The sequence below is a fragment of the Arthroderma uncinatum genome (assembly GCF_011692745.1).
Source record: "Arthroderma uncinatum strain CBS 119779 chromosome Unknown scaffold1, whole genome shotgun sequence".
In the NCBI taxonomy this organism is placed as follows: Eukaryota; Fungi; Ascomycota; class Eurotiomycetes; order Onygenales; family Arthrodermataceae; genus Arthroderma; species Arthroderma uncinatum.
In genome coordinates this window covers 4161958-4189765 of record NW_022983863.1, presented here as the reverse complement: position 1 = coordinate 4189765, position 27808 = coordinate 4161958, and the positions used below count along the sequence as shown (strand labels likewise).

Here is a 27808-nt window from a genome sequence, read left to right as displayed (position 1 = left end):
AAGGAAACGAGCTCCAGATCCAGAGCGAGATCAAACCAGGAAGCCCGTCGATGGGCCAGGACGGGACGAAATAACGAGGCGAGGATGAAATAAGCAAGCAAAACGCCCCATTTAGGCTTAGTCGCGGATCGGCCCGACTTTAGCCCTAATGACTAAGCGGTTCTGCGTCTTTCATTGGCTGGCGGTTTCAAGGTCGGCCCCTGATTGGCTGCCTCACGAGATCCAGTGTTGCCCGCCCAGTTGGTAACTTTAAACGTCGTGGTATCAAGTCTGATGCGAGTTATCAGATGTTGCCGGTTGCAAGTCACGGCCAGCGCAGTCGAGGGCGATACGTGGTGACCTTTCGCCAGTACAAGTCAGATACTCGGTGACGGAACCCCCAGCAGCTGTGAAGCTGACGCAACTGGCCAAGGAGGTCGTGAGGTCGTGCCTGCCCAGTAACCGGGCAGTAGCTGCCGGGTATTCCTAGTGTACATGAGTTCGTTCTTTCAAATGCATAGGGCCGCCTCCTGCGTCTCACCGTGAGACTATCACCCTCTCTTTTTTTGGCCTGGTGGCGATAGGCCCAGTGGCCAAAGGGCTGCGTTGCCAACGAAAACAGCTGCTTCACCCAGTTGAATCGGGCTCCCCGGATACTTTTCGTGCAAAACAAAGTCCTTGTCACGATCAACGTGCCAATACGGAGCATTCAAGTGCGACTGCCTTTCCCCTGAGGTATGCAGCCATGGTGTAACCCCGCCTCTTCATCTATATACCCCTCCATTATCGAGTACACACCATCCCCGAATCTCTAAATCGCTTTCCGCGGTTAACTGTTTAAACCCCGGTTTATATGAGTAGTATTAATATGATTCTATGGGCGGGGGCGAAGGCTGTCACCCCGCTATCCGGGGTGTGATGCAAGCAGAGTAAGGTTAGGATAGCCCGTTTGGGGAACGATATCATAATCCCAGTGAGTGATTGGGATGGGTGGGGAGAAGGGAAAAAGCTTCCCCTCAACTCCTGATTTTCGCGTCGGGTGCAGTTTCACCGGAGAACCCATATTAGAATCGTCATTCTCATAGGTGCACATCTGTTTCCCCAACAGATTCCTCCATACTGCACTAGTCGGAATGACTTATACGAGGCGCTGCCCTGTAGGAAGTCAAATGGGGATTCTTGAACCTTCGAATACTAGTAGTTATTGTCTTTACATATCTCATGCATCAATGTAGATGCACACACATCTACAGCTGGTGACAACTACGTGTGAACCTCGATATCGTCTCGCGCCCCTACATTTGATAGTGGCAAGGAGAGTGTCTTGCGAGCTCCTGCCCAACCGAGGCTGAAGATGCAGCCAGACATTATGTATAATGAACTATCTTAAGGGCCACGACCACGTATCTGATGAAGTAACCGCCTGAATAAAATTGTTCCTCCAACTGTTCGAGTCTGCATTTAATAGTGAGTCAGAGCTGTGGTCAAAACAGTGAGTGCCACGATATATAGGCATGGAGCTGAAATGCAGATAGAATGTTCTAGCGGCTCAGCTGAGCTACTCAGGTCAAAATAGGGGTAAAATTCTGCCCGACACATACCTATCAGCAGTTGCGCGGTGGGCCAGGCAGGATCTCGTGTCTATTCATCTGATAGTTTATTTGGGAACCAACATTTGAAAAAGGGATCGGGTACATCGTTGTACTAAGGTATTTGCATATGGCATATTACAAATTATGTTCAATGGTAAATATGTCCGTATATTCCAAAAGATACCACAAATATCACTCATAAAAATACCTATATATAGTTGCAAATGCAATTGAACCGAGAACGTCAATAAATTATAACATAAGTATTTCCTTTCCAAGTCGTGGCCTGTGACCGGACTAGACCTCCGAGAAAAATAGATTGAACAGAACCTTCAACCAAACGCCCATCTAAGACATGGGAGGATCATCTATGTCTTTCGTTCTCCTTCTTCAGCTGCTCATCCATGGTGACTCTCCATCGCGGCCCAAATCGTTTCATAGCCCATATGCAAATGCAACTAGCAAAACAGACAAGGCCGAGAATGGTAAACAGCCATCCGTTCCCGATAGCGTCGATTATGGGAGCTGCAACGATACCTCCAACGCAGGAGGCTATATTGCGCATAAAATTGTTCAAAGCCACCCCGGCTGAAGAACGGTTAGGCATGAATTCAGTTAACATCGTTGTTGACATGCTGAAAATTATCATTGACCCTAGGCCAAAGAAGAAGTTTGCCAATATCTGTAATGGTTATAATGTTAGAAAACATTTTCACAAGCATATTGGTGGGTATTGGGAGGTTATTATGGAAGTGTATGGAGCTCAACTTACGGTAGGAAACCAGTGTACCCCATTCTCTGATGTCCAGCCGTACCAAATCAATGCAGAGGGGAAAATGAGAGCTCCCAACCATGCGTTCTCACGCATTCGATCTTCCGGTATAAAGATATACCTGCCATTGGCATCCACACGATTGGCACGTCTTGCCTCCCGCTTCATTATCGAATCCATCCATGGGCCTCCGCCGAGGCTGGCAACAATATAGCCTAACGCGCTAGGAACATAGAGTAACCCTACAATTAGAGTGGAGAAGTTATACGGATCTCTGCTGAAAGTAACCTCAATACTGATGTTCATGACATATAAGCAGCCAAAGGCAATACTGGCATAGTACACAGTTAGAGCAACAGCCGGGAACCGAATGTAGAGGATAATTTTTAGAGGGTCAATGATGACGATTTTGAATATATTCAGCAATCTCGTCGTTTGTTGCACAACTTGGCGGGAAGATACTCGGCTAAGGGTGCGTTCGGCCGCCGACTCCTGAGTTTCCGGCTCCGCAGGGGGTAGAGGTTTCCGAATCGCTAGGGTTTCTGGCAATGCGAATAATATGAATACCAGTACCAGGCCTCCATAGATTGTAAGGAACCACTGTGTACTTCTCCAACCCCAGGCCTGTGTAAATATACCACCAAGAATAGGTGCTATCAGAGGACCGCAGAGGGGACCAAGATAAAAAATCCCCATCGCCCGTCCTCGATCAACTGGGTCCCAGATGTCTGCAATGGTTCCGGCGCCTACTGCTTGGACTGATGCCGCAGCCCCACCTGCAAGTACACGCATGATAATTAACATCGTGATAGAGACAGAAATAGCCGATAGGATACTCCATAGCGTGAATAGAGCAAATGAAGCAAGATAGATCGAGCGACGGCCTAGCCTTTCACTAAACGATGACCACCACAGAGGGAATATGGATATGCTCAACATGTACAGAGCGACAGAGAGATTGGTAACTGTTGCTGTCGTGTTAAAGGTGTTCGCTACTTCGCTAAGCCCAGCTGTTGAAGTAAGTTTACATTAGCGTTCCGAACGGGAAGGCAGAAGATATCTTAGGTCAAAACGGGTTCACAACTTACGCAGAAATATGGCACTGCCCATGGGAGCAGCCGCGGCTGCGATTGCGACCACAAATGTTATAAACCATTTTGCTTTCCGGTTGTAGAGTTTTGGGTTTTCAACCTCAGCTAGAAGAGTCAATGACCCGAATAGGCCTCGCCGTTTCCCTCTTGGCACGATAACCGGTGGTATATATGAATTTGTTCTTGTTAATTGAATAGCTGCTTCCGGGTCCGTTGGTCCTTCTTGTTCGGCGGCTTCAATGGTCGTTTGGCTCTCCTTCTCCGAGGCCACAGGCGCAAATTTCTTAGTATCAGGAATCGTTGCTATAGATGGCTGTGTAGAGCCCTCTGGAGTAGGGTCCATCTGGGACGAACACCCCGTTGGATCCTGTTTTTCAGCTGCCATTTGGTCCTATAACTGTTTCCCGAATGAGCTCTTTAGGAAGTGAGTTTTTGGTATGATCGGTATAGTATGATGCCACACCTTGGTGATGCAACATCATATGTCAATATCTTGTATATATGTATAAGACAGCGAGCTTTCACTTGTGGTGTTCACTTGTGGTGTAGCTCCATCTCCCACCCCAGCCGAGTATCTGCAGGGTATATTATTCTTTATCGGAATAGGAGAAAAAATTTTGATATCTCTTCAATAGCGATACCGAGATGTCGGAAAAATATGTGGGCAATCCAGGTCAGAACGTGGCATTCTTCCCGCCTTCTTTGATGGAGAATAGCAGCGTTCAAAGGAGTCGAAGTGGCGACGAGCCTGCATAAAAGAGAGAAAAACTGGCCTGAGCTAGGCATGGATCCGGACAACCCTGGTAGGGGGGGAATAATAACACCTGGTGGACATATCCACTTCCCTCGTGTGGCTCCCGTTTGCTCTAACATTTCTGGCCCTAGAGCGTCTGAGATAGCCGGGGTGTCGTAGATTCAACCTCGGGCCACCGAAGGCTGAATATCAATTGTCTCCTTCAACTTGAGCGCGCGGATAGAACGGCGTTATATCGTACTGACAATTATACCACCAGCAAACCACGGTATTTTGGCGATACGTAATTGCTCCTGCTCCTGGATGCGACAGCGGTGCGTGATCCTCCAGCCAAAATGTGCCGCGGGAGTCCGGCAAAATGGGATTACGGAGGCACGGCCCTTCGGCGTTAAGGATGCCGTATTTGCCGAGGGGTGGGATAGAATTTGGCCAATTATATTGCGCCTGTGATTTGTATATGACTAAGCGATATAATTACTAAGCGTGGCGTTTCGTCTTTTAAGTAACCCCCACCTGCAGTATTGCAGGCAAACCATTATCCAAAATACCAAAGACGCTTGATATAAACCCATATTATATGTTCAAAACGCCCTCACTATGTCGAATCTAGCGCCAGGATTGAGTGAACGCTTTACCAACCTCAAAGACAAACGTCCAATCGAAGTATGGGAGACCTATGGAAAGAAGAACAGACTCCCTGGGATAGAGGGACACACAATCCAGCATTAGAGGATACCCTGGTGCAAAAGTCTGACATCTTGGGGAGTGCCGTTTCGAGCACAGAGGGCAAGGGGAAGCAACGTAAAAAGGCTCTTGTTCCTGGATGTGGTAGGGGCGTGGACTGTTTCCTACTCGCATCCTTTGGATATGATGCATATGGCTTGGAATATAGCACTACAGCCTTAGAAGCGTGCCAGAAGGAAGCAGAGAAATATGGGGACTCGGTGAAGCCAAGAGATCCAGATGTTGGGAGTGGTAAAGTGGTTTTCCTGCAAGGAGATTTGTTTAAAGACGAGTGGCTTAAAAATGCTGGTTTGGAGGAAGGGTGTTTCGATCTGATTTATGACTATACTGTAAGCCCTGTTCTGCATAACGATCAGTCCGTCTTGGAAGGTGACTAACATCGAATGATGCTCTTTAATCCCTGCGCATGGTAACAGTTCTTCTGTGCTCTAAACCCTTCCTTGCGCCCCGGATGGGCTCTTCGGCATACACAGCTTCTAGCACCATCCCCGCGAGGCCATCTCATATGTCTCGAGTTTCCAACTATGAAGGATCCTGCTCTGGGAGGCCCACCGTTTGCCTCCATACCAACGGCGTATGTAGAGCATCTTAGCCATCCTGGTGAAGATATACCCTATGACGACAAAGGCAATATCGAGGCCGGCACACGCGAGAAAGTCAATGAAAAAGGTCTTACACGGGTTGCACACTGGCATCCAGAGCGTACTCACGAGCCTGGCAAGGACGCGGATGGTAACGTTATGGATTATGTCTCGATTTGGCGCCACCAGTAGAAGCCAGAGGCCATGGTAGCACAGTCAGTTGTTCAACTTGTGTACATATCATTCCTGCTGTGAGGGTATGTGATAGCATACTGCGTTGCTGCCTCACCGAACGCACTCAAGGGATATTATACAAGGCGTTATAATGTTCCCCAAGCCCATATGTGTGTTTGTAATAAGCTAGCCATATATTCTTGGTCTGGCTCTCGTCTCCTTCACCGTCTGATTGGAATTTTTCGATACGTCCCTCTCCCTGAATGACATTTATCCGTACTTTGTATGCGCGCGCAATAGCCTGTAATTCCAGTTGACCTCCCCACTCTGCTGTCGATCTTATTTTTCGAACATACTCTTGTATTGGCTCCTCCAGGAATGGTGCAAAATCATCCGCATTAGCCAGGATAAAATCAGCTGTCGTAGCTCGAACAAGTTTGTATCCATCATTCTTTACCGAATCAGCTGACATAAGTTCTCCCTGCTCTGGATGCAGATTTAAGCCATTCTCTGCCAATTGCCATGCCACGGCAGAATATAAACAGTGGCCATCGGCCGCAATGTCCCGTTCCTTTAACTTGAGACTGGCAAAGGCTTCGTCCATGGCCTTGCGCTCGTTGGCGCGGTAATCGGTCTGATTAGCTGCTTCGTCTGCAGCATTATTAATCTCTGCCTCACGCTCAGCTGCACGGCGAGCTAAACGGGCTTTCTGGCGATTACCCCGTTTTGGGCCAGGTCCTCCTTCTGATGCGCTGGTCGTCTCGTGTGTGCTCGAGTTATTCATCATGGGGACAGAGTAAATTGTTTTTTCATTGACGTGTATTTCCCCTTTTTTCTCGTCATGGTTATTTTCCTCGATGCTTAAGTCATTCATCTGATTCATTGCCTCCACATCGCCAGCGTCTACCTCGCCATTAAGTCGGGATATTTCTCCTTGCTGTTTATCCAGAAGTTGCCTCTGTAAGCTTTCACACTCATCATTGACGCCCTTGCGCGTTTTCTTTGTTGCTGATTTCTTCTTTTGCGTAATTCGCGCTTGAAGCTCCTTTTGCTCCTTCCTGTGACGAGCTTGTAGTTCCTCCATCCTAAACTGTCTAGCTGCGGACAAGGTAGATTAAGGTATACACTGGAATTGCCCTAAATAAAGGCTCTGCAAACACCGTCGCAATATAATCGCGGTTTGCTCCAGGGGTAAAAGATGCCTGACACTGATCTCAATCTAGTTTCATGCGCTGACATTAACAGCCCACTTCGATAAAAAAAACATTTTGATAAGCTGGATGAGATAAGCGGTTTCTCGAATCACATGATCTATAATGAAAGTAATATAGGCCCCGTGACTATGTATTGGTGACTAAGCAAATATATTTCCTATTTAGGTAATTTACCGCTTATTAATCTGATGACTCAGGATATTACAAAACAATACATATTAAATGATTATAAACCAATGATATCGCTATATTATCTACACACTAGTACTGGAGACGGAATAATATATATATCCGAAGTCCAATTACCAGGCTACAAGCCGAGTGCAAACAATGCAAAATTATGTAAGGCATATAGAGATGCCTCGGCAGTTCATCGTTTATTGGTAGAACAACCGGAACTCGGTTCGATGGAGAGGATAAAGAAACGCAGCTTCAGCCTTCAATCTCCTTAATACCCTTTAATAGTTAGATAATATATTCTGTTTTACCTTCGCTATATTCTCTTTTAATACTATTCAAGATTTCTCTCAAAATGGACGCCGCATCCCTATTTGATGTCAAGGTTGGTCCAACGAACCCCTCCCTATTCTTTACTATATGCGCAACGATGGGGACTAGTTACTAATGAATATATAATCACTTGCAGGGCAAAGTCGTGCTGGTTACGGGTGGCGCTAAAGGAATTGGTCGCATGATCTCTGAAGGCTATGTTGTCAACGGTGCTACTGTATACATCACGGCTCGCGATATCAAGACCTGTGAGGCTGTTTGTGAAGAGTTGAATGCCCTTGGCAAGGGCAAGGCGTACGCGATAAGGGCAGATCTATACAAGGAAGAAGATTGCAAGAAGCTTGCTGAGGAGTTTGGGAAACGGGAGTCCAGTATGTCTATCTCTTCCAAATTCAACTCTGCCCATTTATCCTCGAATGAAGACTAACCGATTGGTTTCTTATTAGAGCTCAACATACTTGTCAACAACGCCGGTTCTAACTGGGGTGCTCCGTATGACGAATACCCATCCGCTGCATGGACCCGAGTTCTTACACTAAACCTCCATCGCGTTTTCGACGTCACACAACTCCTCACCCCTTTCCTCGAGAAGGGTGCAGGCGAATTGGACCCGGCAAGAGTAATAAATATTGGAAGTGTTGATGGCCTACGAGTTCCTGCCCTGGAAACGTTTGCATACAGTGCTAGTAAAGCTGGACTTCATCATCTCAGCAGGGTTCTAGCAAACCACCTAGGAAAGAGAAATATCACGTACGTTCCTCCGTTTGTCATTCAGGATAACTTCGGGACACGAATCTTTTTTTTTCTCTTTCGCTAACAATACGTGATGCAGATCGAATACTCTTGCATGCGGGCCGTTCCAGAGCAAGATGATGAAGGCAACCCTAGAGAAATTCCGAGAGTCGATCGAAGCCGGCATTCCTCTCGGCCGCATTGGGACACCACAGGATATTGCCGGCGCCTGTCTGTTCTTGAGTAGCCGTGCAGGAGCATATATTAATGGTTCTACAATCACGGTAGATGGTGGAAGCGTCATTGGGTCGAAGATCTGAGTGTATATCGACTTTGCTCTTTCGGGTGTATTTCATTGCTCTCGGCGATATGCACGCTTTCATAAATGCTGATATGCACTCCAGACATTCATCTACATCATCTCATCGACATGTATATCCTAGCTATATCTCATAACCAGCAGTAGTAAATGTACACGTGCAGCAGTTGACATAAGTGTCGTTCTTGCCACTAGTGTGGACCATCGCCGTCATAACTCTGGGGAAGAGAAGATCCGCAGCCCAATGGGACAGACGCTGCGTGTTGATGCTGGAGTTGTTGTAGAACCCATCCTCCACCGACCGCAAAATAACCAACACCCTTTGCGCTGAAGAGCTGATAGTCAAACCGCGCAGTTGCGGTGAGCGTCATACACGGCATATCTGGCTTGGCATAGATATATAAGTACTCGGGCTTCTTGGAGCTCACCGCCGCCGCTGCACCATCTTTGCACCTACACTGGATAATGAGCACGTCAAGCGGGCAGCATAAGCGGCATTCTTCTGATGGTGTTGATCCTTTCTCCCATCCGGATATCTACTACGGCGAGCAGCGAGGGATAAAGAAGCAGAGTAACCACCACAGGCGAGCCCTATCATCGGTCAGTCATCCTCGTTGTTTCCTCCGAAATGAGGAGAGCATTTCAGTAATGGGAAAATAATCAACAGACTTTGAAGAGGTTTAATGCCGGAGACCTCGACCACCTAGTTGCTCGCAGAGGTAGCCACGGTAAGTTGTTCGTTCGATCTCGTTTTGTGGCGTGACCGTAGTTCTGACGAGTAAACGCATCTCTAGATGAACATACATACTCTCGAAAATTCCTCATCGATGTGGAACCGACTTTGCAGGCCCTCCTCGAGAGGGAAGATACGGACAACAATATGCAGATTACCATAGAGGATGCTGGCCCCAAGGTGCTTCATGTGGGCACTGCAGCATCGTCAGGTTTCAGAAAATCCGACCTGCGAGGGACCTATATGCTCTCGAATTTGCTTCAAGAGCTTACTATCGCGAAGGATTATGGGAGGAAACAGATAGTACTTGACGAGCAACGCTTGAACGAGAACCCTGTCAACCGACTATCTCGTCTAATCCAAAATTCTTTTTGGAAAGCTTTAACAAGGCGAATCGACGGCTCCAATATCGAGGTTGTCGGGAGAGACCCCAAGGACTGGACCGACGACCCAAGACCACGGATTTACGTACCACCCGGGGCTCCGGAGCAGTATGAATACTATAAAAGGATTGCTGAGGCGCGACCTGAGCTGCGGCTAGATGTCCGAATTCTACCAGCCGGAGAAGTCACGCCAGAGTATGTGAGGGACCTGAACGACAAACCAGGATTGCTAGCTCTGGCGATGGAGGAATTCGTGGATCCGAACACAGGGAAGAAAGACCTTCGAGGAGTTCCATATGTCGTACCTGGAGGGCGCTTCAATGAGCTCTACGGCTGGGATAGCTACATGGAATCCCTAGGTCTACTAGTCACCGAGCATGTGGAACTAGCCAAGGCTATGGTTGTGAATTTCTGCTTCTGCATCAAGCATTATGGGAAGATTCTCAATGCCAATCGGTCGTACTACTTATGCCGCTCTCAGCCCCCTTTCCTCACCGATATGACGCTGAGGGTATATGACCGAATTAAAACGCAGCCAGGTGCGGCAGATTTCCTCAAGGAGGCTATTCTTGCTGCCATCAAAGAATACCACAGCGTTTGGGTATCCAAGCCACGACTAGACCCAATCACAGGGTTATCTAGATACCGTCCGTCTGGCATCGGTGTCCCACCTGAGACAGAGCCAACCCACTTCTATCACATCTTATTGCCGTATGCCAAGCAACATGGAGTGACGTTTGACGAATTCGTCAAGGGATATGACAGTGGAGAGATCAAGTGTGCAGAACTTGACGAATATTTCCTGCATGACCGTGCGGTACGGGAATCCGGGCATGACACCTCCTATCGCCTCGAAAAGGTATGTGCTAACCTAGCAACGATCGACCTGAACTGCCTCCTTTACAAATATGAGGTAGACATTGCGCGTGTTCTACGCGAGCATTTCAAGGACAAACTGTTCATACCTCAGGAATTCCGGACCCCTGAGACTCAAACGAGGGAGTTTGAAAGTTCATCGTTATGGGATCGTCGCGCGAAAAGAAGAAAGGCGGCAATTGACAAGTACATGTGGAATGAGCAGAAAGGCATGTACTTCGACTATGATACGGTCAAGGAAGAGATGACTAGCTATGAAAGTGCAACCACTTTCTGGGCTATGTGGGCAGGAGTCGCAAATCCACGACAAGCGGCTCTTCTTGTTAGTAAAGCGCTTCCTAAATTCCAAGCCTACGGAGGCCTTGTCTCAGGAACGGAAGAATCCAGAGGCAAAATTGGAATAGACCGTCCCAACCGTCAATGGGATTACCCGTACGGATGGGCACCGCAGCAGATACTCGCGTGGACTGGACTGATACGATATGGATATGAAGAGGAAGCAGAAGGGTTGGCATATAAATGGCTGCACATGGTCACCAAGGCCTTTGTCGATTTCAACGGAACGGTGGTTGAGAAGTACGACGTCACGCGTCCCATTGACCCCCACCGGGTTGACGCCGAGTATGGCAATCAGGGTATTGATTTCAAGGGAGTATCGCGGGAAGGGTGAGTGACAACTCCCCTGTTTAAAGAGTATGTACCTTCAAGCAACTGACACATGCTTATATAGGTTCGGATGGGTGAATGCAAGTTATGTGTACGGGCTGCAGTTCCTAAATGCACATATGAGACGGGCCCTAGGTGCATGTACCCCCTATGATACCTTCAAGGAAGCGACCACCGCTGTAGAATTCTGAGGGCTGGTCGAAAATAATGTATGGTACGATGAACGAGAATCCAGGTTTGCTAATTTTTGAACCGTTAAGCACTTGCTTTTCCATTGCTTGGTCTTGGGACCTGCTTAATATGCTTATGATGAGACCCATAAAATGATAATTTCGGGATGTATTCCCCTTTTATATTCAGACAAAGCTGCTTGTATGCCACGTATCTTGGAATGTTGTATATTATATAGTTAGGTCAGGTCTTGGTCAAACTTGGCTCTGCCTACCCTGTGACATTATCTCTGAAGTCTCTTATGGCCAAGTGACCTGCCGGTTGACAACTCCACCAGTTTCACCGACTTGCCTGGATATCAGCCTGATATCATGCTCAGCTCGACGAACGCGCCCCCTGTGACGTGCGCCGGAAGACAGCCGACCTACGAACACCAGCCGCTGGCCAACTCCATAGCTGCCAAAACCTCAGCCGAGGCATCGTTCGCCCTTCCATACCAGCGTTATCAGATCGTTCGCCCTTCGTCTGTCGCCTTCGATCCAGATTCGGCCAGCTTCCGCCTGGAAAATCCCCGGGAGAATTACATGTCAGGTGACGCCGCTCCTGCGCCTTTCATGTGAGTAGCGCGCCCTGATTGGCGCTTCGGATGCTGGCCGAACTCACATGCGAACCCTGAACGTCATCCCTTTTGCAGTTGTATACGCTCACCATGTCGATGTCCACGCTCAATGGCGGCCGCGAGGCCTGTTCGACGCCGTTGGATGGTCGAGAGTACCTGCGCCACGCATGGGCAAGAGAGCAGAGACCGCTTCCTTGGAGTACGGGGGCGGGAGTTACCCCGATATCGAAATTCGATGGCCTATATCCGCACATGCCTTTAACTCCCGGAGGCCAAAAAAAAATATGGATATTCTACGAAGAGTCTGGACTTCCCGCTACCCTTTTCGCCGAGTGGCATGGCTGCCCTAATGTCGCTCCAAGATGGTGCTCTTCGGACCCTGGCCGTTGCTGGACAAGCGTCGAGGCTCCCGCAAACCGTTTATGCCTCGGTGGAAACTGGCGACCAATATATAGCTCATAAGTATTTTTTTGGTTGACTCACAAGCAAAGAAAGATAAATTAAAGGAAAGTGCCCGCCTGGGTCTGCTTTATTCTCCTTTCCGATTCCTCTTTCCTGACTTCAAATAATTTCTGGCTCTATCAATATATACATCTTATATATAGCCATTCAGACGACTTGATTCTGCTGTTAAACCAGTTCCCATTTCCACTGGCGCGGAACTCTTTTGAGATCATCAAACATGGCGTACGTTGAACAAGAGGAACAGAAATACTGGCAAGATGTCCAGCAAGTCAAGAAGTGGTGGCAGGACTCGAGGTGGCGATACACCAAACGGCCCTTCACCGCCGAGCAGATAGTTGCCAAACGTGGTACTTTGACGATTGACTATCCCTCAAACGCCCAGAGCAAGAAGCTATGGAATATCTTGGAGGGTAGATTCGCGGTATGGACCCTAGGAGATTGATTTGGCTTCGGATTGCCCATGCTAACTTTTCTGTCTCGTGTGAAGAACAAAGAGGCGAGTTTTACTTATGGCTGCCTCGAGCCAACCATGCTTACCCAGATGGTGAAATATTTGGATACCGTTTATGTTTCTGGATGGCAGAGTTCGTCGACGGCTTCGTCGACCGACGAGCCATCCCCTGACTTGGCGGATTACCCAATGGTAAGCATAGTCCACATATCCATATACGTCAAAAAAGGCGAGCACTCGAGCTTACACATATGTGAAATTAGAATACTGTCCCAAACAAAGTCAACCAGCTCTTCCTTGCCCAGTTATTCCACGACCGAAAACAGAGAGAGGAACGACTCCGCGCGCCCAAGGACCAGCGCAACAGCCTACCAAACATTGACTATCTCCGACCCATCATCGCAGATGCCGATACCGGCCACGGTGGTCTTACCTCTGTCATGAAACTTACAAAACTGTTCATCGAGCGTGGAGCTGCTGGAATTCATATCGAGGATCAAGCCCCTGGAACGAAGAAGTGTGGACACATGGCTGGAAAAGTCCTTGTTCCAATCAGTGAACACATCAACCGCCTTGTTGCCATTCGAGCTCAGGCTGATATTATGGGTAAGTTACCCACGGAGGAAGAAAAAGAAAGCAGTTGAATTTACAAACCGACTAATACTGTTGACATAATAGGTACCGACCTTCTGGCAATTGCACGAACTGATTCTGAAGCCGCAACCTTAATCACCAGCACCATCGACCCAAGGGACCACGCTTTTATCGTTGGATCCACCAACCCCGATATCAAGCCTCTTAACGATCTAATGGTCGCCGCCGAACAAGCAGGCAAGAACGGTGCCGAGCTCCAGCAAATCGAGGATGATTGGATCAGCCAAGCCGGGCTCAAACGCTTCCAAGATGCAGCCATCGATCAAATAAACGCAACTTCTTCTATCTCCAACAAGAAGGCTGTCATTGACAAGTTCCTCGGTGATGTCAAGGGCAAGAGCAACACAGAGGCTCGTGCTATTGCCAAGGAATTAACTGGTCGTGATATCTACTGGAACTGGGAATCTCCACGAACCAGAGAAGGGTTCTACAGATACCAGGGTGGATGCGAATGCGCCGTCAACCGTGCCATTGCATATGGACCATTCGCTGACCTAATCTGGATGGAGAGCAAGCTGCCTGATTATGCCCAGGCCAAGGAGTTCGCTGACGGCGTACATGCTGTCTGGCCCGAACAAAAGTTGGCATACAACCTCTCACCTTCCTTCAACTGGAAGACCGCCATGCCTCGCGATGAGCAAGAGACCTACATTCGCCGCCTCGGTGAGCTTGGCTATAGCTGGCAGTTCATCACCCTCGCCGGTCTACACACTACAGCCTTAATATCAGACCAGTTTGCCAAGGCATACGCCAAGCAAGGAATGCGCGCATACGGAGAGATGGTTCAGGAGCCAGAGATGGATAGCAAGGTTGACGTAGTTACCCACCAAAAATGGAGTGGCGCAAACTACGTGGATGAGCTACTGAAGATGGTTACTGGTGGTGTGAGCAGTACAAGTGCCATGGGTAAGGGTGTTACTGAGGATCAGTTCAAGTAGATCAGGTTATAGGGGAGTTGGCCTTGTCCGAAGAGCTTCTGTTGTAGATACTTAGATACTTATATAATGAACAATTTTTTAATTCTTTTCTAAATCCTCTTTGCATTGTTTTTCGGCTTATTTCTTCTAGTTTCTGCGGGCGGGGTACAGCTGTTGAAGGACGGCACAAGGCTCAAGAAGCATCTGCATGTGTATCACAAGGATTAAGGGGTAGAAATTTGCAGCAAACGGTCAGGGTGCATCCGTCTAAATCCATGTCGATACCATGAAAGGCCTAGCAAGGGCGAACGGGAAATTATATGAGGCTTACATGCTTCAAAGCCCCAATCATACTATAGTGCTCGCATACACCCTAGTTGTTTTATGAGATTATACGATCCTAGTTCCAGTGCATCCTTCACGGTAGGCTCAGTAGGGTCACTTCATTGGACTCGGCTAAATCCGTCATCATTTTAAATCCTGGTTCATTTGTACGTATGCCATAAAAGTAGAGGCGGCACTGTTTATCCAGTTACCTAGTATAGAATGCCATTACACCGGCGAGGCCTGTGTGACCTCCATGTAAAGGCAGAAGTTGATATCGAGAATGCATAGTTCGTTTACCCGGCACCCTCTTCTCATCCCTGTGGCGTATGAACACCCAGTATGAGAACCATAGGCCCTAGTAAAACGTGGATTGGCCGCATGGCACGGCAAGGGCTGAACGAAGCTTCGAGACAGGCATTGTGTAGATGCGGGGAGGAAGGACATGGGATATTTCGTGAAAAAGGGTACAAGGAGTACTTCATGCGAGCGAGGGAGGTAGTTACCCTACCTCTTCGTGCCAGGTGGCTCATCGTTGTGTAAACGACCTCACGCATCTCCGCCAACCTCTCTAGAAGATATGTCTTTAGCCTGGTGAGATAATTGTGTCTGTGTTCTCTCGAGTGTGTGCCATGAGGCCGTTTCAGACCTAAAGTAGAACGAACTGGTCACACCAGTCCGCTAGATGCTAGCGGAAGCCCGCCAAATCCGCTCCGCTCTAACTGAATATCCCGCTCTACCTGCTATCTGCAGCAAAGAATCTGAAACGGAGAAGCTGGAATATTGATTAATTGTCATATTCTACTCACCAAATTCTGTTTCTAGACTGTCCAGTCAAGCTCTGTGGAACGTCATCTGCGGAGCAAAGGCTGCGTCCAACGCTGTCTTGCCACATTAAACGTTTAGCAGCTTGCGCCGACACGCAAAATATCCTTGCGACTCCGTATAACCAGGTTCCCTGTACGGCGTAACCTACATGATGCCATGTGTAGTTCGTAGTGATCGTGATAAAGATTTTTCGATATCAAGAACAGCATGCCAACAACATCATCATGCAAAATGGAGCCTATGTATTGGTCAATTCTCCATATGTTTCCATGTTTCACCTCTCCAACTTCAGCCTGAGTCATGATTACTAGGCCAGCGTAGCCGAGTCCATACCTTTGGTACGTGGTAGGGCACGGTATGTACTCCGTAGCCTACTATGAATAGGCTAATGGGCAATGCTCCTTCCAACGGCTCGCATGATGTAGTATTCGGCATGAGAAAGGTGGGCGGTGGGCCGTAGGCTGTACGTATGTACACTGCTACGCCAGGGCTGCGGCAGGAGAAGACAGGTAAAGATTGCTGAGCCTTGCATGAAGGAAGGATTAGGGGTTGTAGGGATCGCCCGGGATAAATACAAGGTTATTTTGCCAAGACAAATTAGTTAGGTGGGGTAACCAACTAACTAATGGATATAATTAGCACCAATTACTAAACGTGTTAAGAAGTCAAGAATGTAGGCAAAGAATTTATAAAATAAGACGGAAGGGAATTCCGTGAGATATGAATCATAATTTATAAACAGATAAAGTAATAAGCAATAACTCCGCCATATGTCCATGACATTTAACTCCAATAAATGTGTCGCTCCTTGAAGGTATGAAGAATAATGAAGAAGATGAAGAAGATAATAAAGATAAAAATAGAATGAAGAAGTAAAGTGCTCCTCTATATATGCATAGAATAGAAAGAATAGAAGGAAGAAAAGTATACAAGGCCCGAAGATGCTAATCAAAAGTAGTCAAAACGAATCCAAAAGCTGGTGGTATCCAATATATGTTCATGAAGAGAAGAAGTCGTTAAAGGCGTGACATAGAAAGAGAAGAAAGCAAAAACAGCAAAAAAATCCAGCCCAACATAAAGGTTAGAGCAAGGTAAATCAAAGTCAGAGGTACAAAAAAGCATGAAGAATAAATGTGATCGTTGAAGTATTCAAAACTCCCACATCTTCCGATGATGTGGGAAAGAAGGCTCTATAAGGCGAGCAAGAACTCGTTCACTTTCATTCAAAAGGCCACCGGCTGGCCCTTCTCGTATAATCAACTGACGAACATGTTGAAGTAACCCACTGGTGTTTCGTCGTACATGTGTTGGGATATTGTCATTTGTAAGATCTGGCCATGACGGGGCCAGAGATAGGAGTGTCGAGATGTACAGGTTTGCGGGTGTTGGATATCGGTATGTTAGGGTTTGGTCACTTGCTGGAATTTCTGGGGTGCCAAAACCATATGCCCAACAGATAAGAGTAGAGATGTAGACCGCCCAATTTGTTTGGAGCATTGTAAATGGACCTGGTATGGTTCGGAGAGGAGATCTGGGGATGGTATGGACGGGACTGAGCGGGGTGACACCATCATTGACAAAGGCATTAACAGTAGGGAGCTGCAAGCTCTCGACCTGCTGTGTCATGAATGGCGATGGTGCCACAGGTGGTGGTTTGTGTGCTACTCCCTGGGCGTCCAGTGCGCACTGGAGGACTCGCACTGCATGCCATACTGCCAACTTCATAGCGTCGGTATCGGTGACCCAAGCTTTTAGAGTCCTCTTTGCGGCTTTGAATTGCGACTCGTCAGTTACTTTGCGGTTGAAGAGCCATGATTCATTGCTCACTGTTACCAAAGCCTGGAGAGGGCTGTGCTGTGCTGCTAGGAGCCCGTGATGGAGTAAGTGGAGACACGGGTGTCTAGCCTGAAGATTCTCCATAGATCCTTCGCCGTGGCTGAGGATCTCGTATGACATGATAAGGCTTGATTGAAACAGATCGGCATCAGGCACAAGGGAGAAAGATGCTGAAGCAATTGTCGTTGATTTCTCGCCTTTCATTGCGTATTCTGCCCAGGCGGTAAGATCGGTACATTCCCATGATTCGGAAGCGCATGGCATGGGTAAATTCCCTGGAATTGGGCTAAGGAAGGATAACGGTTGTTGGAAGAGGGTGGACTGGTGAACATCGAGGATAAACATCGCCTGTAGGACTCGACGTCTAGTTTCGTGCTCAACCCAGAATTTATGCGCCGTTTTAATCGCATCTAAGGATTTGTCTTTGAAGAGGCTACCGGCTAGGCTTAGCGGGTTTCGAGTTATCCAGTGTCTGTCATGGTTGAACTTTGAGTCGTCAGTTAGCTTTGAAGCAATAGTCAGGTGCCATTTTTCTGTTAGACTCACACTACCATATAAGCTCTTGAGGCAATGTGAGATACCAACATCCGCTCTCCTAGACCGGTACTTCGATAGTAATTCAAGTAAAAAGGACGATTGAATGTCTGAAACGAGAGAGCGACTTGTGACTTTCACTTTTGATAACAAATTCTGGCAAGCTTCAAGGAGGATCAAAGAATAAACTGAAGAATCCGAGCGCGTATCGTACTGTGATCCGATAGCTACCACTGTCCCAATTAAGAGCGGGTTCGGTCGGTTTGTCAAGAAGGATGGTCGATGGACGATGGGAAATTGGGGATGGAAATGTTGCCAGTAGAGTTCCAGGCAGTTATGCCACCTGGCTGGATCGATTATGCCCATTCCACTCTGGGCTGAAACGACTCTGAAGGAGTGAGCAAGTTCACGTCGCAGGGGAAGCCATTCGTCTCCGTCCAGTTTAAAGGGAAATGACACTGAAGGATGTTAGCCACTGGTGTCTTTAATATTTCATCCTTAAATGAAAAAGAATGTAGCTTCACCTACTGTCCGTGTGTTATCACCGTCAGCTGGGTGAGTAACTAATGGTGAGGGCTGGATGGCTGTAGAGTCAAAGGCTTGAAAGCCGCTGAAGTTCGGGTCGTATGCCAACGAAGTTCCCATAAGGGTGGGATCGATCATGGGCTCGTGGAAGATGCCGATTCCAGTGATGTGTGATGTGTTGAATGGGAAGTGGCTGCCGTGGCTACCGTCCGAGGAAGGAGATCGCGAACACTCTGGTGAAGAAAAGATGCTTGACTCATCACCCCCGGCATAGGACATGCTAGAGTAGCCAATAGCAGGGTCGGATGCTCTTCTAAAGCTGGTCCAGTATGGCGGCGAGAGAAGTTGAGTGTTCACAAATGGAGACTGTGCGGCTTGAAGAGAATGGAGTTCAGGGGTGGCGGGTGGTAGGATTGGAGTGGAAGCTGGAATAGAATGTGGGACTGCGAGTAATGGAGAGGACATTGGGACAATGTCAGAGGCGTCGGAGATTTGGCTGATTCGCCTCTTGTGGCCGATGGTTGGCTTAGTAGGGCGCGATTCTTGCTCGCTATCGGGCGAGGTATTAGCTACCATTCACTTCCCATCCCCAAAAAAGGGTGATGACTTACTGCTTCTCCATATGACGCGAGAGTAGATCAGAGCGGTGGAATCCCTTTCCACATCCGTGGATGGTACAGATAAACGTTGCCTGGGGGTTATGGTTCAATTCATGACGGCTATAAGAGGAAAATCTTAGCATTCAGGCCTCGACCGGTTCGCGCATAGGCACTGTAGGTATACTCAGAAGGGAACGAGAGATATACCGTCTGTGTTCGGCCCTTGTAAACACCTGAAAGGAAAAGAAAGAAAAACGATTAATAAGAAAAGACCTTAAAAAAGGGAGGAAGAAAAGGCGTTGTTTTTTGTTTGCGCCTTACCTTTGAACATCCAGGGAACTGGCACGCATGAACTCGCTTACCCTTCTTCGCTTTGCTGATGCGATGAGTAGCGGGGGTGTAGGTAATGGGCACGCTGACATTGATTGTCTCTCGGCGCTGGGGTTTGGGGGCGCTTTTGCGAACAGCCATAGTGGAGGACATGCCCACGGTTCCTTCGGAATGACTTCGATAAAGCTTCATGGAGGTCGGACGGTGCAAGTTGAGGTTTGGAGAGTAGAATCCAAGCATAGGAGTGTTATCGATTGGGGAGGCCATAGTGGATGTTAGTAGAGGAGTATGCGGCGTATGAGGCATCGACAGCGGCGTGAGAGCGGGAACGGAGCATGGAACCACTCCGGTGTAAGGGCTGGACCACGACAAGGTGGAATCCATAGCGATCGCTGGAGAATCCATTGTTCAGAGGTAGGAAATAAAGAAATGGAAGGTCGCCGGCGAGGTGGTGTCAAGCATTTACAAAGTAGCTTGAGGGTGTGTTCGGTGGCAGCGACTGTGATCGAGACCCAAGGTGGGATGGTTGTAGAAGAATAGAAAGTTCGTTGAAGTCTGAAGGAGCCATGGCGAACTAAATAAAAGAGACCTGAGGGTCCCTATTATATATCCAGATGCAGTCGGAGTGCGCACGAACGGGTATGTCTTGCTATGGTTTCGCGTCTGCACTGCGTTAGATGTCGGATCTCAGATGCAAGGTAAAGTTGCAAATAATACCCCAGTCAGACCTAAAACTTAGCGTCAAGAAAAAGCAAAATGATGGTTAAGAAGGACAGGAAAAAGCAAGAAATGCGAGCAAATGAGCCAAGGTGGATCAAAAATAGAAGCTAAGTACACCGAGAGAGAAATTAACCCGTGATGGACGGGCAGTGTGGCTGCTGGCGATGTGACAACCAGGGGAATATGCAGGCGCCGGGGTCAGGGGTTGATGCACCCTGGCGCCGGCCTTTTCCTTACTTTTTCCTCTTTTTCTGTGCTGTCGCAGCCGTGTGCGCGCGCATACACAGCGGACTAAAACCATCCTGAAACACTCATCACAGGCGCTGGCGGTAGGGACTGATTTCCTGGCCTCATCACTGGTGAGCAGCTATGCAGGGCATCGCCCTGGGTGCTCTGCTCCCTGACCGTCTAGCGGCCTTCGAGGCGGAGTGCTAAGGGCACATCACGGTGCGCTCTGGCTATACATGAAAGCCGGCGGCTAACTGCACAATCATCCTATTCTAGGAACAGATCTATCTCGGCTGTGAGATTGATGAAGAAGTTGTCGAAGGTGAAAAGAGATGAAGTCGAAGGGAGGACGTTGACCTTGCTGCTTACTCATCCAGGACTACGGCATGTGACTAAGTACCTCCTCCGCAAACTTCCGCTGGACCAGTACATCCCGCTTTTCCTCCACAGCTTCTTCTCCTCCTGATCTATATCAAAGAAGCATCAAGCAATATCCAGACTTACTACTACACTATCTCCCATATCATATCTAAACGCCCGACTCTCAAAGTAAACAAAGACATACTTACCCGCTGGCAAGTTTCATGTTCAATCCCATGCATCTTGATTAACCAACATTTAACCTAGCGATCCGAGTGGTCGGTACGCCGCCCAATTACTCACAACATCCGCCTTCTCCCGTCTTCCAATAAGAATCCATCCTGTATCCTAAATCAGGAACAAAAATAACCCAAATAAAAAAAAAAAAGGCGACTAATTAGTCTGTCAATCGGACCCTGCGAAACCTAATTCTTGGCCTGTGCGCGTGTCTGGTGTCTGGGTTCTGAAACTAAGAATAACAACATGCAGGCTGCAGCACTTGCAGCATCCCAGGGAATGGGTAGAAATTCCACAGATTGCCGCCGACAACTACCTGTTACAAGTCCGCCACGCACACACGACTACCAACTCAACCCAACCGCCAGGTCGCCGTGTTTCATTCATTCTCAGATAAGCACGGTTGGTGTCACTAACCGCCCATCAACCAGACAACGCTGATCCTCTAACTGGGTGCCTCTGAGAGGCCACAGTATGTCACTTTTCGCTCTTTTCTCTTCTCTCGTCTCTCGCCGATACTCTCGCCTTCTCAGCTACCGATCCATCTAGCTGCAAAAAGATAGAGGGGCCAACGGACCGGACCCTATTCTACATTGTATACGACCTGCGTCGACCGCCGTATCCGGGTCAAGTGGCCATTTCTTTGAGGATTTATTTTCAAGCTAACCCAAGTCCACCAATAGTAGACACAAGCTTGTTCTCTTCAGAGCTGCACCTCCGGCCCTACCCTACACGATTAATACATACATATCGGCTCCCATACCGCAAAGCCTTGGCCATCATATCGTCAACGGACGCGCTGCATACTTACTTACATATACCAGCTAACTAGGGTCGCGGCCAGCGAATCCTTCGTCATAGTAGAGGGGTGGAGCTCAAGATTTTCCTCCATATTTGTTTCAGCAGGGCCCTGTGCATGCCAGTCACGTTTTTATCCCCCACCCAATCTTCACCCCATACTAAGTAGCATTCGCAATGTTTACCTGCATAGAATCCCTTAAACAATGAAGAGCCAAGTGAGAATTATAATTGTTGTGCTCCGTAAAGCAATCTATGTTGTTAAAGCCTGGCTCAAGTTGGTCAACTAACAACAATGTATTTACTTACTACTCTCTAGGCGAGAACTAATCTATGTACTTCGTAGCGCGCGCGGCGTTTCCCCTGGGTTAAGATTTCCCCCCAGTTAATCATTACCCAGCGCCGCTTACTACGCCATGTGCTTTTGAGCAACCAGGATCGAGATCGTTTCATGTTTATAAGGGTGAAGAACGGGCGTACACAGACCACGTACTTGCGCCGGACAAGACGGGGGAATATCAACCGGCTTAGCCGTGCAGGAATTATACTCCACCTACTGCATCTAGCCGACATACCCTCACGTTCTCGATCTATGTATAGGGTCCTCCTCCATGCTCACACTCTCTCATATTTCAGCTCTGGGGGAGGTAAGCAAGAGCGCAGCGGTGAAATGGGGTCCTGTTCTATGTATATAACCCTTGGAACCCAGAGTAATACTGCGCAAAGTGAGAAGTAAGTGTATATCAGTATCCCACAACGGACGAGCGATCCGAAACACGGCAGAGCGGAAGGCTCAGTCGATCGGTCAACATAGCCTCCCTCCCTCCATTCTTTCTCGACGCCGGTAATCAATGTGGGTAAATTAACCCGAAATAACTCTTCGACGTGGGCTAATAATAAACTGACGCTAAGCCAGAAAGAAACCCTGCAAAGTTAACTTTTGCTTAAGTAAGTGCTATAATTGGGATAAAAATAGCAACTTAGCCACGCCCGGACCATGCACGCCAAGATAAGCAAATACGACCAAATTAACACACTATTAATAAAACTAATTAGCTTGCTTTACTAAGGCGACGCCGTCTTTTTGCAAATATCAGAAAAAGTACGAGGAGACTTTCCAGCAGGATCGCCCTTGTCCCACCCCGTTCTCGCCGAGCTTCGCCAGGTTGCTGGTGGTGGGCCGACCCTGCGCCGGCCAGGACTTGCCAGGGCTTGCCAGGGCTGCTGCCATCTTCCCCCTTACCATGCAACAGCGCAGCAGACAGGCGTAGGTATAAAAATCCCCGTCCAATCACAGCCGCGAAATGCGGAGTCTTAACTGTTGGTTCTCCGCTCATCTTCCTCCAATGGCCTCTCGAGTTGCCCTCCTACTTGTCTTTTAATTTAGAGAACTCTACATCCCACTCCTTTTCCTCTTTCCATCGCCTGCCTACGGAGTCCTTCTTTACGTGGGTGGGCGGCGAGTCGGGGGTTGAACCCTTCTGTACAATAAAAAACGGCTCTGTAGTACAGAGTACGGAGTGCTGAAGTCGCCATTTCCCCTTTTCCAAAGGTCAGCGTGGATCCAGAGATATATAACAGCCGGTATTATCCCTTCCTTTTAACAGGATTTTAGTGAAGTCCTGGGTGGCCACATCGATCCTCATGGCAGCTGGACTTAGCGTCTTGCGGGGAGCAAACGAGATGAATCCTACGTACACCATAACTCGACATATGCCAGCTGAAAGCGGCTCGCCGGCTTCCTCTCCCTGTCAGCCTATCAATCCATGGAGTAGGTGGCAAGTAGCCAACACCCTGACTTGAGCAGTTACCGTATTAATCAATGTTATATTACTTCCCCCCTATAAACACAACCATGAGGTAAATAACGGCCACCTCCACCCGAAGCTCCGGCCTTGTCGTGAAAAGTCTGTCTCCCTCCCACAGATCGTAGAGTCAGCCTCTTGTTTCATATCACAGAGCTGCAAGGGGTAGAAAAGGCTGTAGTTTCGGTCGTTGTACAGACAGGCGGGTAGCCTTTGCATTTTCGCTGTATATGGCTTAGAAATCCTTAACGGCTATGACAATTACCGGCCAATGAATAGCTGAGAAACCCTTAACGGACATTAGTAAGGGCTGGTAGTAAGCATGCATGGACAACTCGAACCGCCCAGGTTTGACCTGGTTGTGTCCGGTCTCGAGGGCTTGTCACTGCTTATTTTATCTTTCTCCTGACGGTATTCTTGTTGATAGGAAGCTAAATGCGAAATGTGACAGAATCTTGTAGGGTATTTGTGTCGAGTGAGCTATGGATTTAATATACGAATATGAGAAGTAAATTTATATAGATATCAAAAACATTTCTAGTTAAGGGACCAGTTCTAGTCCACCAGAAGCCAGATCATAGCTTCTCTCGATCTTTATATTTGTCATGCTCCAAGCTCTGGATAAGCCTGCATTAAACCATAAGCTCATCACTGCTAGAAGCCCTGGTTAACCTTAGTATAGATCGCTCCCATCATTACTCTGGCCCCATTCACCGTTAACGAGAATGTCTCAGTAAACGAAACGGTAAGCCAGGTACTCCGTATACATGGTGAGACTAACAATGAGTGCAGAGCTCTTAGGACTGATGCTGTTCTGTCCCTTACATCATCACATAGAGTAGCATTTCAAGGAATGTCGTCCATGTAACCTGTGCTTAGGCGCCATATCAAAGCGTCGTTGTTTCATCGAAACTTTAAACCACACTCTATAGATATGTCCAGCAAAGCATGCAGCCAGCAGGTTGTGTTATTCATCACCGCATTGATTTTCTTACATCCCTTGGTTTTCGAGAGCTCTGATCGCTGCATGGCGGCGGGAAAGAGTATATCTGATTAACTCTGCCCTTCCCGCCAGGGACAATAACCTTAATTATCCGGAATTAAAAAGCAAAACCACGTGAAGGGTAAGGCTGGGAATTTGAGGGTAGCATGGTAAATTAACTGATATCTATATGGTATAGAGAGGATTTCCGTAGCGTAATTCACAAGAGCCACAAGATTGCAACTTGCATTGCACCACTCACGTCATGCCATAAAGGATTCTGCAGGTGTAACGGTATAGGCCTGGCAGTATAAATGTATAGAACATGCAACATGTTCGCCGTAAAGATTAACAGCTCTCTTTTTCAGAGTTACTTGGAACAATCCCTGAACACCACCCGCAGCGACTTCGCACGGCGCCGGAGGTCTCTTGTTTCAAATATGTTGCTGTTTCACGATCATCATCACGTTCCTCAACACTAGCACCGACGCGGACCCTTTTCTTAACCTTCTGCTTCACCACGCCTCCGATTCCTTCGATTTCTTGCCGAAGGTACCCTGGTTCCTCATCGTCTCGGCCGTCCGAGTGTGAGTGTGGGTTTGAGTGGCGGAGGTGGTCGATGGCACTGTCACTTGAGTTGTCAGAGTGGGAAAGTTCTGACATCCACTCCCCAGCTTCGCAGTCTACCTCTACCTCGATGTACTCAGCGGCAAGGCATTTTTGCTCAAGTCCGCACTGGACGCCTTGACCGCAGTCACCAAAGCCAACCCAGTGGCCGCCACCACCAAGAAATTCGTTGTATCGGGTACGCCACGACCAGACACGCTGGTATGTAACGTCCTCGCATCTCAGGTGTTGACCGCATGGCCGACAGTACCAAGAGTTGATATCACAGGTACATAGATGTAGGCCGGAGGTTGATCCGTCGGCGTTATATCCACTCCCATGATCACGTAGGGGTGCCTCAATACATACCGGACAGATCCGTCGTAGTCGATTTTTCAAGTTCGTTGCCGAAGGAGGTTTAACCGTACAGTTCTAATCCAAGCGTATTAATGACGAATATTCAAAATTAGGGAAGAGGTAAATCGTACCCTGCAAACATATTCATCACATCGCTGGCATTTGTCAACCATATCTCTAGCGCAGCACCCTGTTTTCCCCCAAGTAAGGCTACCATATCGGCTCGGGGGAAACCCGCCCCAGGTATTATTAGACAGCTGCGAAACAGAGCTATCTATTACCTTGTCGATAACCTCGTTCCTACAGCGCAAGGTTTCCTTGACGAGCTGTTTCCGAAAGAGGAGAAGCGTGGAATGGACTTGACGACACGTCATCGACAACGAATGTAGGGTGTTCAGGTCTACAGACCGAGCGAGCATAGTTACTATCCTGTAAAGAACAATATAGAAAAAGACGGATCACGATGGTTAATAATCTTGGACAACACTCGCTCGTTACCGCGGCATTGCAAGAAAAAGAGATATATGCAAGGATATATCTCAACAACCGCGAAAGGTGTGATGTTTTTGCGTACGGGTAGCAGCTTAATGCCATAAATATAGTGCCATTTAGGCTAGATGAATCCCCTTCTTCCTCGCCTTCATCTCCATCAACTATCCCATCTCCGGCAGGCTTTCGAGCTCGCGGTTGAGGCAAGGAACCGGCAAACATAGCCCGTCCTTCCTTGAGGGTGAAGGGCGGAGCAATCCCCGGATGGAACACGCCATCAACCGGTTCACGGAGAGGAGCATCATCTAGCGAGTGGTCTATAAACACCACCATGATCGTGCCATTCGACCACTTCCCCTAGAGTAGAGCCAGATCGTACGTGCGGAGGCGTTACCCGGAGGCGGGGGGCAAACACAGAAAACGAATAAAAATCTAGACGACAAAGAGAAAAACGAAACAAGACCTAGAGCGTCATGCTGCCAGGCAGCCTTTCCAACTCGCAAGCAGGACGAAGGCAAAGCAATACCGTCTAGCTGAGCGAGTTTGAGCGCAGCTTCGTGTCTTTACACCGTGGTTTCATCATAAGATATGGTCACGTGGATCCATAGTAAAAAGAGCTTACCCGGATATTTAGATATTCCGTCTCCGGCTTAGAAATCCTCGGGGCCAAATTTTTTACACCTGTTAAGTTTTGTTCCTCCAGCCGGACGATCACTCTAGCAGGCAGGACTCCCGTTACCCAGGATTTCTCTTCCAATCATCCCATATCCCTTGATCCAACAGAGGAACGGCTAGCATAATTAACAATGCGTGACCCCGCTCATCGCTGGGCTGAAAGCTCCGAAATGCAGCTCGGAAGCTTTTATTCCACCATAGATGTCTATGTGGAGCGATCTCGGTGTTCTACTTTTTGGGTGCAGTCCCTAAATTGAGTCCATGATCCCATGTTCACGAGGAGCGTTACAAAAGCAACATAGCGCTAGGAGAATCCAGCTGCTGCAGAATCAGACGCGATTGGAGCCACGTAATGTCGGACGTTGTACTCCCAACTTGACTCGCCCTTCCATACGGAGTAGGAGATTCCTAGTCTACGTTTGGTGCAGTGCTTTAAACCGAGTGTTGAGCTTGACTTGACAGCTTGACATGGTGTGAAAGATATGTCCTTCGTATCAGAGCATGGTCCTTTAACGCAGTAGCCGCTAAGTTGAAAGGCTACGTAGACCTCACGTAACTAATAGAACTGCTAGGTGCTCACGATCCCCCATCTTCTCCCAGGAAGCTCAAACGACGCTTTGGACCTATTCCTCAGTCAACGTACTTCTCTATTCTCTATTCTCTATCAGTCCCATATTGGGTTTATTCAACCTCCAGCTTGTCGCAAACGCGGGTGGGTGGGTTTACCTCACTTGCACACCTTTTCAGTGATTTTCCAATGGCCTGACGTCAGGCTGGAAAGGTAGCGTTGTGATGGGATTGAGATTTGCATGGTCAAGGACATGAACCTTGTACCATACACACCACAATTCAAATCAGGACCGGTAGATATGCAAATCAGAGCACTGACTGGTTGTAAGGATCCGTAAGCCTTACGAAGAGAACCCCACCGTGTATAGGCTCTATGGGACCTATCTTGGTAGCGGTCCACACGACGTGCTTGGGAGCCGCACCTGAGACCTCAAAAGGAGTAGAGAGATAGCAGATGATTCTAAGGGGAAATCTACCCCGCCATCACGTCGGCCGGTGGCCTGACTTTTAAAATTTCTGTGGACGTGACGCGGGTTGTACGGCTGTCATACACGGATCTAGCTCCATGTTGGCTGAATTCCGTATATGCATGCCCTGCATGAGATATG

General features: G+C 48.2%; 7 protein-coding genes across 7 annotated transcripts; 3 read left to right on the top strand and 4 right to left on the bottom strand.

The window, feature by feature from the left end:
- Nucleotides 1–1935: 1935 nt before the first annotated feature.
- On the bottom strand, nt 1936–3819 carry GIQ15_01272 (MFS multidrug transporter; the record flags this gene model as incomplete). The annotated part of the gene is made up of 3 exons (XM_033548689.1): nt 1936–2253; nt 2344–3353; nt 3432–3819. 3 exons carry the CDS (start codon nt 3817–3819, stop codon nt 1936–1938), a joined length of 1716 nt encoding a protein of 571 aa, XP_033409640.1.
- Nucleotides 3820–4853: 1034 nt separating this feature from the next.
- Nucleotides 4854–5705, top strand: GIQ15_01271 (uncharacterized protein; the record flags this gene model as incomplete). Its single annotated transcript, XM_033548688.1, has 2 exons — nt 4854–5261; nt 5349–5705. The coding sequence occupies 2 exons, from the start codon at nt 4854–4856 to the stop codon at nt 5703–5705; spliced, it is 765 nt and encodes a 254-aa protein (XP_033409639.1).
- A 106-nt stretch (nt 5706–5811) lies between these two features.
- GIQ15_01270 (uncharacterized protein) lies at nt 5812–6771 on the bottom strand (the record flags this gene model as incomplete). The annotated part of the gene is made up of 1 exon (XM_033548687.1): nt 5812–6771. One exon carries the CDS (start codon nt 6769–6771, stop codon nt 5812–5814), a length of 960 nt encoding a protein of 319 aa, XP_033409638.1.
- Nucleotides 6772–7433: 662 nt separating this feature from the next.
- On the top strand, nt 7434–8463 carry GIQ15_01269 (rhamnolipids biosynthesis 3-ketoacyl-acyl carrier protein reductase; the record flags this gene model as incomplete). The annotated part of the gene is made up of 4 exons (XM_033548686.1): nt 7434–7463; nt 7548–7782; nt 7858–8161; nt 8244–8463. The coding sequence occupies 4 exons, from the start codon at nt 7434–7436 to the stop codon at nt 8461–8463; spliced, it is 789 nt and encodes a 262-aa protein (XP_033409637.1).
- Nucleotides 8464–8927: 464 nt separating this feature from the next.
- Nucleotides 8928–14418, top strand: GIQ15_01268 (neutral trehalase; the record flags this gene model as incomplete). Its single annotated transcript, XM_033548685.1, has 9 exons — nt 8928–9062; nt 9130–9190; nt 9257–11120; nt 11185–11211; nt 11629–11907; nt 12550–12796; nt 12863–13018; nt 13090–13432; nt 13505–14418. 9 exons carry the CDS (start codon nt 8928–8930, stop codon nt 14416–14418), a joined length of 4026 nt encoding a protein of 1341 aa, XP_033409636.1.
- Nucleotides 14419–16698: 2280 nt separating this feature from the next.
- GIQ15_01267 (uncharacterized protein) lies at nt 16699–19778 on the bottom strand (the record flags this gene model as incomplete). Its single annotated transcript, XM_033548684.1, has 5 exons — nt 16699–17871; nt 18448–18994; nt 19056–19163; nt 19228–19276; nt 19406–19778. The coding sequence occupies 5 exons, from the start codon at nt 19776–19778 to the stop codon at nt 16699–16701; spliced, it is 2250 nt and encodes a 749-aa protein (XP_033409635.1).
- A 5073-nt stretch (nt 19779–24851) lies between these two features.
- Nucleotides 24852–25450, bottom strand: GIQ15_01266 (uncharacterized protein; the record flags this gene model as incomplete). The annotated part of the gene is made up of 2 exons (XM_033548683.1): nt 24852–25328; nt 25403–25450. 2 exons carry the CDS (start codon nt 25448–25450, stop codon nt 24852–24854), a joined length of 525 nt encoding a protein of 174 aa, XP_033409634.1.
- Between the last annotated feature and the right edge of the window lie 2358 nt (nt 25451–27808).